The sequence below is a fragment of the Mus pahari genome, chromosome X (assembly GCF_900095145.1).
Source record: "Mus pahari chromosome X, PAHARI_EIJ_v1.1, whole genome shotgun sequence".
Classification (NCBI taxonomy): Eukaryota; Metazoa; Chordata; class Mammalia; order Rodentia; family Muridae; genus Mus; species Mus pahari.
In genome coordinates, this window is record NC_034613.1 from 140682593 (window position 1) to 140694046 (window position 11454).

An 11454-nucleotide genomic window follows, 5' to 3' on the forward strand; every position below is an offset into this window, starting at 1 on the left:
CATGGCACCATGAGGGGAATTAGTCACTCCAACTAGCTTAGCACTATACCCAATAAATATTAATCCCCTACCACCAAGAACCTTCACTTCAAATCTCATCTCCATGACTAATTCAAATTGGCATTTTGCTTTCTGTTACATGGAGTTCAGCCAAACCAGACTGACAGGCACAAGAAGGAAACCTAAGAGCTGAAGAAAGGAAAATACACCCACCACAAAAACCACAGACTGCCATCCTGGATAAGAAAGGTCCCTTGCTATCATCCTAAACAGAAGGCCATGCTTCCTTCCAACAGGTGGTAGGAGAACAAACATTGAGAGAGTCAGACTGGCATACTGCTAGGATATATTGCTAAATCCATACTGTGATGTTAATGCAACAAAAAAGGAAAGGAACTTGCTCCAGGTCATGTGGAGTCAGGGTGGACCTGGGTAGAACCTGTTTTATTTTGTTTTGTTTTTCCTGTGCTTCCAATAGTCAACTGTTGCCAAACACCTATATCTGGCTTCAGCTCTCCCCAAAATTCAGACCCATAGAAACACAGAACTCTTGTTCACCTCCTCTGAGCTGTCCCCAAAGCTCCATTCCTGGCATCCAACACTGAACTTACAGCTGGGATTTGTTCTCAGCACCACCGTTTCTTCCGGTCCTTCCTTGCTTAACAGATGACATTTCCGTCTTCCATCCAGTTCCTAAGCCAGTAGCTGAGGAATGGTGTCCACTGCTTGAACTCTAGCCCATCCACTCCCCAGCTGTGATCTTTGGAAAACTCAATAAGGCATATACACCTTCGGCTTTGTTAGCTATGATGTAATCCCAGAAGACAGTGGTGAGCACTGAGTTAATGTGCCCAAAATTCTAAGTACATAAAAAAATGTCTTTGCACATGCAGCTCTGTCTGCTTTCTTATCTGTTCCCCAGCCTTGCTACCTTACCTAGCTAATACTTCTGTTATCCTTCCCACTTCAACTATGTTACTCCCCAAAGACCTCTTCTTTGACTAACCTGTCTGCAAGTCTGGGTTATATTCTATTGTCATTTTTCACCTTCAAAGCACAGCATCATTTTCATTCACATCATATACTATGGTTATAATATGTTGTCTTTGTGATGGCTTGATTAATACTTGTGTCCTACAATAGCCTGAAAGGTCCACAAGGGTGGTGCCTACTGATGGCAAACATCATTTAATACAGTATCTGGTACTTTATAGGTATTCACTAAGTATTTGTCAAGTGAAGGGTACAAGAAGCCTATTTCTCAGCAGAAAGAAAATCTAGAGATTAGAAGACAGATCACCAATTCAAATAAGGGATCATGGCCATGCTTCCAAGGAGCTTGGTAGGAAGGGTCCAGTGAATCCCATCCTATCCCTGTGAAGCTGAAGATTCACTGCTAAATTTGATCAGAGTTCTACCCACTCAAGATTTCCTCTCCACAGATACAGAACATACTCTGCAGGAACCTGCAGGCCACACCTTAGAGAGTTTTAAGAAGATTCCCTCCAATCCCTTCCCTAATATAAACATGCCTCCCCAATTTGTGTGGTTCTCATGTTTAAAGGCACATATTTTTATACCATGGGATCTCTAAAACATAGCCAAGTACTACATCTGGGGCTCAGCTGAAGAAACAATCTTCCATTACAACTTGAGGGTAAAACTCATCTGTATTGACCTTAAAGGAGAATGTCTTTCTTTTCTTTCTTTTTCTTTTCTTTATTTCTCCCTTTTCTTGAGTTAGGGTCTTGAATCTTAGAAGTTGACTTTGAACTATGAGCTCACAGATGGCCTTGAACTCCTGACAGGTATTCTCTCAAATAACACTTTCAAGAACAGTTTTTGGATGAGGATATAGTTCAATAGTACAGTTTTTGTCTGGCATGGGCAAGGCCATGGAGTCCAACCCCAGCAACACACACACACACACACACACACCCCACACACACCCCACACACAAACACACCACACACATACATACACCACACACACACACACACACACACACACACACACACGGGTGATATTATAATACCTAGTGTTTGTTCATGATGTAATCTAGTCTTCGTGTAATATAGAACTTTAATGTTGAGCTAAGTGTTTAATGTGGAGGCTTTGATACTGAACTCTCCTAGACTCAAATTCTGGCTCTGCCACATACTAGGTATGAATGAAATCTCAGACTTGCTACTTGACCTCTCTCAGCTATCCATCTATACTAATAGAGACAGCAGTGCCTAGAGCTTATAATTATAGGAAACATTAAATATATCACATATGGCTTAATTGCTATCTTTTAGAGAGCTTTTGCAAACAGAACACCACTTTAAGATTGAGTACTTTGCCATGTCTAACAGTGTCCTATGATCAGAAGTCATTCACTGAACTCGAGGATCTTATGCAGATTGTTTATTCTCTTCTAAACTAGCAACCCACTTCTTTGTGGGAGTGTCTGACTCCACTCTTCTATTTTGAGTAGAGCTGCCTGTGCAGAAATGGTCCTTCTTCCTGAGTTCCACAATTGAAATGTTATACAAACCACCACCCACTTTCTTTTGTCTTTCATGTTAAATAATAAACCTACCTTTTTAATAGTTTCTCCCCATGTATGTGTACACACACACACACACACACACACACACATCTTTCTTTAATAATATACCTTTTCCATAAAAGAACTTAGACATACAAGACAACAGCTATGAATATGGGGGGGGGGTGGACAGAGCTCTTTATCTGAAGGAAAATACTAGAGAATTAGAAGCTGAAAGTATCTAAGCTATGATATGACCAGAAGAAACTTAATAGCATTATATTTGTGCCATAATATTTTATATATTACATGTAGGAAGTAGTAACTTGTTTATACTTATACATAAATTGCTATTCAAATGGAATTGTCTGAGGCACTGAGAGAATACAAAACTACTACAGCCTTTCAAATGCTTACCACATAATTGGAGACACACAGCAAATGGAAAACAGTTAATTAGGCATTAAACAAGTAGTAATAAAGAATAAGGCAAACACGAGGCAAGCTGCTACAGAAAATGTGAAGCTCTACTGAAGAAGGAGCTCCATGATTAAGTAAATAAAGGGGTAGGGATGCTTTAGAGACACTGAAGATCAAGAGACAACCTCTAGTTTATTCTAGAGATTGGAAGGAATAAAAACAAATGAAAAATTAAGAAAATATACAAGCAAAAAAAGTGTAATGTTTGAATGAAGAAGTAGTTTTATACCTTTCTTGAAGCAAAATAGAGAATAATCAAAAAGCCATGTTCCACAATAGAAGACAATCAACTATATTTGACAAGAAAGCAGAAGGATGGAGTGTTTGGTAGGAAGAAAATCAGTAAGGATGTAGGGGGCAGGAAAGGGTCATGGGGGGCGGATACAAACATAGTTTGATATATATGTGTGAAATGTTACAGTGAAGCCAGGCATGGTGGCCATGCCTGCAATCTCAGCTCTTGAGAGGTGGAGGCAAAAGGGTCAGCCTCAGTCACCCAAGCAGCAGTTTGAGATGACCTTGGTGAGACCCTGTCTCACCCTATCTGACAGAAGAAAAAAATACCAAAGTTTTCATATGCTCACTTCATATGCTAACTGTATAATAATTAATGATTTTAAATGCCATATTTCTTTCAGAGTTTTCTCTATAATAGTTATTTTTAGTAAATGTATGCATATGTAATGTGTATGGGTATGTGTAGATGCATGCAGATATCCACGGAAGCCAGAAGAGTGTGTTGGACTCCCTGGAGTTGAAGTTACAAGTAGTTATATGTGGTCTTTGTAGGTACATGGACCTGAACACTGATCCTGTACAGGAACAGCGAATGCTTGCAATTACTGAGCTATATCTCCATCCCTAAATGCCATATCTCCACAGTATAAATTGTCTCCCAATTCTATCACTGAATTCTGTCATTGTAGACCCACATCATCACTTACCCGAATAAGAGATGTCTGCCGACGAAAGGGTTTGGCTCCTGGACCCTCTGATGACGGTCCTTCAGGCTGGCCAATGGGCTGCCTACTTTCGTATGGAGCTGAAAAACAAGACAGAATGTTAGCAGGGTATACTGAGATTCTATTACAAAATTATCATTTCACACTCAAGCTGATGTAGCATGTGCTTTTCAAAAAAAAAAGGTAATAAAGGAATTGGAACATATAATCTGAGAGCTACCTAAGACTCACAAATCTTGATCCTTTTACCTCCATAATTTCACTAAATAATCTAAAGACATTTAATCAATGCCATGATAAAACTAAAAGGATTCACATCAGGTTAAGGTTAGGAAAAAGGCAAGAGGATGATTCAGTAAGAACCTCAGGGTGAGTCAGTAGTAGAAATGTGCCATACTACAAGTATTCATTGTTTGTTGCTGGTTTCTGTTGGGGGCAGTAACCTTGGACCATGAACTGAAGTAGTGGAGCTCACTTTTGTTTTCATTCATGGTTTTGAAGGATGTGATTTTGGCCTAAAACGAATACTTGGCTGTAGGTGAGAATTAAACAAAGGGCTGATTTGAATACTCAGCACTTCCAGCCTTATAAACTGTATCTAGGGAAGGGCTGTTCTTTGCCTGGATGGCTGAAGGGCTATTTTGACTTCCTCCTTCTTTTCTTCTAGTGGGAACAAAACTGAAGCATGTCATGCACTACTGCGATTGGATCCCATATCACTTAAAAACACACAATGAATTCAGACATTGGTTGAACCTTTTTCCAATTTTATGCTATATTCAAACAAAGTTTACATTCATTTGGGGAGAGAAAAGTAAAAGGAAAAAATAGCCTTGGGTTTAAAAAAATGAATTAGGAACAAATAAAACTCAACTGTACATCAAGTAGAAAACTCAGGAATCCAAAATACTATTTACCCCTAAATGAATTATACATTTCATCCCTCCCAATTAAGCACAGGAACTACACTATAACTTTTTTATGGAAAGGAATCTGATTCTGAGACTGGAATGATTGCCTATTTGCTGTGGGCTTAATGCTTACACATATCATCTATACATATTAAAAAGTATCATTTTATTTTGAGTATTTGGATGTTTTACTTGCATGCATGCCTGTACAACATGTGCATGCTTGAAGCCCATGAAAACCAAAAAAGGGCACTGGATTCCCCAAACCTGGACTTAAGGAGAGCTGCAAGCTTCAGTGTGGGTTCTGGGAACTAAGCCTAGGTCCTATGGAAAATCAGTCAGTACTCTTTTTTTTTAACATTTTTTAAGTATTGATTTATTTATATGAGTACACTGTAGCTGTCTTCAGACACACCAGAGAGGGCATCAGATCCCATTATAGACAGTTGTGAGCCACCATGTGGTTGCTGGGAATTGAACTCAGGACCTCTGGAATAGCAGTCAGTCCTCTTAACCACAGAGCCATCTCTCTAGCCCCAGTCAGTACTCTTATTAATCAGTGAGTAATTCTCCAACCCTAAGAGGTATCATTTTAGATGAAGAACTTTCTTTGTAGTTCATATTTATGAACACTTTCAGTGGGAAAAGGAGTTTCCTCAAATTTTTATTTTGCAATGAATTTTTTTAAAAGAACTATTTATTTTATGTATATGAGTACACTTTCTGTCTATCTTCAGACACACCAGAAGAGAGCATCAGATCCCATTACAGATGGTTGTGAGCCACCATGTGGTTGCTGGGAATTGAACTCAGGACCTCTGGAAGAGCAGTCAGTGCTCTTAACTACTGAGCCATCTCTCCAGTCCTACAATGAATTTTTTTAATTAAGTTTTCTGAGGGCTAGAGAGATAACTTAGTGGTTTGAGAGTACTGTTTCCTTTTTCAAAGGACTCAGGTTCAATTCCCAGCACCCATATGGCAGTTCACACCTACCTGTAACTCCAATCCTAGGGGATCCAACACCCTCTTCTGGCCTCCACTGGTACCACATGGACTTGGTATACAAACTTACATGCAGGCAAAACACTTGCAAACATAACATAAAAGTAAAGCTTAGAGTTTTTAAATAAAAAAAATGAGGCTTATAATTCTTTTAAAATTATAAATACCAAAATGTAGTTATAATTTATAAATACCCCCCATTTAAATGTATTCAATTAATCATATAACCTCCAAAGAAAATTAGTATAAACTTTGAACACTAAAACTTAACATTAAAATTTACTATAAAAATAAATGGTCATCTTCCTTGTACAGAATGTAAAAACCAAGTATACAAAATGAATAAATGTATTATATATTTATTATTCTACTAATAAATAACCAAAATATTTTAAATATAGTAATATTTAAAATAAGTTTCTAAGCCACAGAAAAATGAATGATATTCCTTTTATTTCCAGAACACATAATACACTTGCCAATATGGTAACATGACAGTTAAATATAACCAGCTCCAACAGAAAGGAGAAATTATCACCTAAAATAAAACCATTTCTCATCTCTGTTGGCTAACACTTTGAGGACTTAAAATATATAAATATATAAACTGCTTCTTTCTGTAACTTACTTACAAATAAAATTGAGTGGCGAGCAGAGGTGGCTGTTATGGTACCACATTTAGCATGGTTTAATAGTTTTAAAATAAAGAATGTACAACAATAACACATCAAGAACACTAAACAGGCTGGACTGTGGTGCACCTGTAAGATAAGCAGGCAGGGGGCCAGACTCATGAGACCCTATCTCAAAAAAGAAAGTAGAGAAAAGAAAGGAATGGAACAGGACAGGATAGAGGAAAGAAAGAAAGAGAGGGGGAAAGGAAGGGAGGAAGGAAGGAAGGGAGGGAGGGAGGGAGGGAGGGAGGGAGGAAAAGAGGGAGAAGAAAGGAAGGGAAGAAGGAAGAAAGAAACTGCAAAAAAACATTCAGGCTCACAACTACATTTTGCATTTCTTCCTAGCAACTGGAACACCAAATTATAACAAATTAAAATATCTAAATGATTGCCTGGCAACGCATTTAGTGCATTTCAGAACCTACTAGGATTACACACAAATGTAAAACTACAAAAAAGAATGTCATAAGTAGTACATAGTCTAAGTGTTCGAAGTAAATTCAACTTGTAGGCAACTATTTCCCTCTGACAATTCAGATGTTTTTCCATGTTGATGGAATCACAATAAACTCTTCATACCAACTGAACCCTACCAAAAAGTTTTAAGCACAGTAAGCCAAAGCATAGCTAGGAACCTAGTGCTTATAAATTCTAATGAAACCCATGGACCTGTACTTCCCATAACAGAGAGGGTCCGTCTGCCACCCAAAGAAGACCCATAGGGGAAGAAGGTACCATGTGAACCTTAGCTCAAATCCCTTCCCTATATGGATTGTAACACGGAGAGACAGATGTATTTTATCAGTCGGGTTTCAATTAAAACTCAGCTAGACAGGAGCTCACTTTAGAGAGACAGGTTTTTCTACTACTAAGGGGAAAGGCTGGGTTGGCCAAGGCTGCCTGTGGCTGAAAAAATGGGTATCGAAATCAGTCATATATCTAAGGAATGTGCTCCATTTACCTACATGAGCAACAAAGCTGATAATCAGGCCAGCAGCAATCTGATATCTGACTTGCTCCTTAACTGAACCTACACTCAGGAAAAAGGTACATATTATTTAGTGCCTCAACTCTCTTTCTTACCAAAGGAAACCCAAAATATGCAAGTCAAAGCAAACCAAGTAACTCTTCAATTCCTTTACAAGAGGTTTCTTATGGATGCAGACACATTATCTTTCTCCAAGGAGTGGACTGTTTTGTAGAACCCTGAAGATATCCTTACTCTGAAGTTCAGTTTCAAAGTGGAACTGTGGCTCTTTGTACACCCATACCCAAAGATTCTACTCCTAAGTGTCAAGGAAATGACAATGTAACCCATAAAAAGACTCATGAACAAATATTTACAGTATCCTTATTCATAATAGCCCAACACTACAGATTGCCCAAATGTTCATCAACAGAAGGACCATTAATCCATGATTATCCTTGCAATGAAACCTCCTGAATAATAAAATGAAAGGAACTATCAATACAATAATAGGACTTTTCACTGTTACATTGAGGAGAAGGCAGCATACACAAGCACAATCAGTCTGCACGTTGTCTTTTGCATGAAGTTCTAGAAGTAGAACTAATCAAAAATGATAAAAGTCACACAACAGGGCTTCATTTCAGGGTGAGGTATGGTTGGAAAGACACATGTGTAGTACAATGGGATAGTTTTATGTCAGTGGTACCTACTTGACATAGCCATTTGTTAAAATTTAAATTAAATTCTTAAAATATGTGCTCCTTGTCATACACAGATATCACCACCTTCAAAGAAAGTATAAAAATGAATGAGGGCGTACAGAGCCTTGGCATCAACTCCTCAGAATCCAGAAAGGAGGGAAGCAGGCTGCCTCTTCAGTGCTGCAGAGACGGGAGCCCACTTAGCATCGGATGAGAGGCTGGAGCAGGACTATCAAAGGTAGAGCTTAATGACAGGCTGACTTAATAGAGCACAGATGGACTTACCTGTGGACTAAACATTAATTTCTAAGCCCAAATTAGATTTGAAAAGAAGAAACAACTATACTTTTTTAAAAGGCAAATAATACAAGGGAAAGTACAAGAGGAAAATGAAGTCTCAACCCTGTGCAGTTTCATACATCAATGAGACATGATTTTCAGGAGAATTTTTAAATTATCTATTAGGAACAGCATGTTGCATTGAATAGGATGTAATTCCCAGATGAGTTTACATTCATATTCCCACTTAATCATCTTAACATCCTCATCACTGTTTTAAAAAGAAAAAAAAATACAGTTCATAGAAGGTTTGCCTAAAGTCATTCAGGGGCCTCCCAATCCCAACCTTCTGGTTCTAACCCAAAGCTCTTTTCATAACATCCTACCTGCTTGTCTCAGCAAAAGGACAGCTTCTCTTTACTTCAGCCTAGAATATCGTTTTATTTCTGTGGCCCTCTAAAAGTCATTACTTTTTTTCTAATATGGCAAAATCCTGCAGAAATGGAGACATTTCCACCATATTGCACAAATTGGGCAGGGGGCTATAGGGAATTCTACTCTGGAATACATTAAATGGGTCATATCTGAAACTAGAGATGTGAACCACTGAAGAACAAGGTGCTGCAGTGAATTCATGGAGTTTCATACATTGCAGTCTGGGCAGCCAACTCTGCAAGTCATGCTGAGAACCAGCTCAGGCATTCTACCCCGGAAAGGACCAAGAGAGCAGAAATATGAACACACAGCCCCATAACTGGGCATGCTTCACATTTCTCAGCAAATCACTACCACTAGCATTTCCCTTACCCTTAACCTAACACATAAAAGCTCAATATTTTCATTTATGTCCCCACTCCTTAAAGACTGGATCAACTCTTTTGCTTTTTGCATAGTTATATATTTTTTAATTCTTAAAAGCAGTTAGTGAGTAAATGTGCTTAGTGTCCTTGCAGAAGGAAATAACTATTCTCATAAAAATACGACCCCTTTATACATGCTACATTCCTTTAATGCTATTTGAATATGAAATATTAAATCATCTAAATAGTTGTTTACAAGTCTAAGGACAAACCAGACTAGGAAACAAAGCATTGCTGAGATATGCTAAACTTCATTTTAAAAAAAACTTTGCTTGAGAATATAAAATGAAATTGAGCCATGTTTCCAAAGACAAGAGTAATTAAATCAGGAAATTAAGCAGCTGGTGGCATTGCTGCCTGGTAGATTAAGAAGACTCTAAGACATTGCTTGTGACAGCTGGCCCCCTGGTCGCCTCTTACCTGGATGCATCTGTTCTGTGCCGCTCCGCAGTTTGCTGTAGCCATGGCTCAAGGACACCCTCTGGTAATGAGGCGGGGAAGAAGGAGGGGAGGCGAGGGGTGACATCGTGGGAGACTGTGTTTCCTGCTTCAAAGAACCAGAGCAGAGTTCAGAGGCAACCACTGGAGAAGCCTGGCATTCTGAGCTGCAGTTTAAGAAGCAAAATGTGACTCTATAGCTGGTGACCCAGCTGATTTAACAAATGGGAAGAAATGTTTCCTCAAAAATGCAGCATAGCAAAAAAGGTACCCAGAGAATACAGGCTCACCAGTGCTGTGCTACCTAAATTACTAACACGAGCCTGAAACGCTTGCAGCTAGCCCAACAATACTTTCCTCTGGAAAATGAAAGACACTGATCACATGAGAGAGCATTCATAAACCTCAATTGTGGACAGATTCCATTTTCATTCAATTAGTGAATTAATGAGTCTTCCTTTTTAAGATTCCTATTTACTGAATTTGTATTCACCAGGTATAAATCTAGAAAGTGCAATCAAATTTTATATTAAATATTTAATGTCTAACGGTGGGTATTCTTACAGTTAATTAGACAAAATTAAATGTTGAGGGGTTGTTTGTTCCTCATTGAGAGACTCTAAAACATAGTCACCCCATCTAAGACGCTCCAAAATACTAAGATAGATGAAAGCCTTCACAAGTACAATTGGAATCCCAACTCAACCATGACCGTGATACAGGACTCTAGGTCAAATGATCAGCCTGGGCCTGCTTACTGGATTTCTTCCTTTTCCTTCTCCTCCTCCTCCTCCTTCTCCTCCTCCCCCTCCCCTCCTCCTCTTTCTTCTCTTCCTCCTTCTTCTTTTCCTCTTCCTCTTCCTTCTCTTCTTCCTCCTCTCCCTCCTCCTCCTCTTCCTCTTTCTCTTCTTCATCCTTCTCTTCTTCTTCTTCCTCCTCTTCCTCCTCCTCCTCTTCTTCCTTTTATTTCTTTAAAGACGACCAACAGACTGTGAGCATAGAGTACCCAAAGAACAGAGAAATGATGCTTTTTATAACCCAGAGACTATATTGGATTCTTTAATTTAAAAACAAATACATGATCTGATATAAGACTTGGATACTTTCTGGGGAATCCACCACTGTGAGAAAGTGTGTCCTCAGTCCTCTCCAAATGCTGGTATAGATTCATACCAAAGTATACTGGCTACAAATTCCCATGCCTTTCTAATATGCCACTTAAATAATTAAAGCAACCTTACACAGAGTTATTTAACAAAGTGAGACACACCGCTTAACTATATATAAACACAAATCTTTGGCTAGGCATGATGAAGCACACCTGTAATACAGTATTCAGAAGGCAGAAAAACCACATAAGTCTGATGCCAGCCTGGGCTATACAAACCCTGCTTGTCAAAAAATAAAGAAAATAAAGAAACTGCAACCTTGAATATCCAAGACCATCAAAGTAAACTATGTAAGCTAATTTTCTAGTATAACCATCTGTCTTAGTCAGGGTTTCTATTTCTGCACAAACATCAGGACCAAGAAGCAAGTTGGGGAGGAAAGGGTTTATTTGGCTTACATTTCCACATTGCTGTTGATCACCAAAGGATGCAGGACTGGAACTCAAGCAGGCCAGAAAGCAGGAGCTGATGCAGA

General features: G+C 38.8%; 1 protein-coding gene across 7 annotated transcripts in view; it reads right to left on the reverse strand.

The window, feature by feature from the left end:
• The window catches only part of Reps2 (RALBP1 associated Eps domain containing 2), a 218286-nt gene that overhangs the window by 126749 nt on the left and 80083 nt on the right, over nucleotides 1-11454 (reverse strand). For 4 of the 7 annotated variants that reach the window (XM_029534083.1, XM_021187405.1, XM_029534079.1 and 1 more), the window contains exons 4-5: nucleotides 9793-9919; nucleotides 3958-4055 (exon numbers count right to left, since the gene is read on the reverse strand). In XM_029534083.1, coding sequence (XP_029389943.1) covers nucleotides 3958-4055; nucleotides 9793-9919 — 225 coding nt within the window. The remainder of the gene's footprint in view (nucleotides 1-3957; nucleotides 4056-9792; nucleotides 9920-11454) is intronic. The other 3 variants (XM_029534081.1, XM_021187406.1, XM_029534082.1) reach the window with 1 other exon arrangement.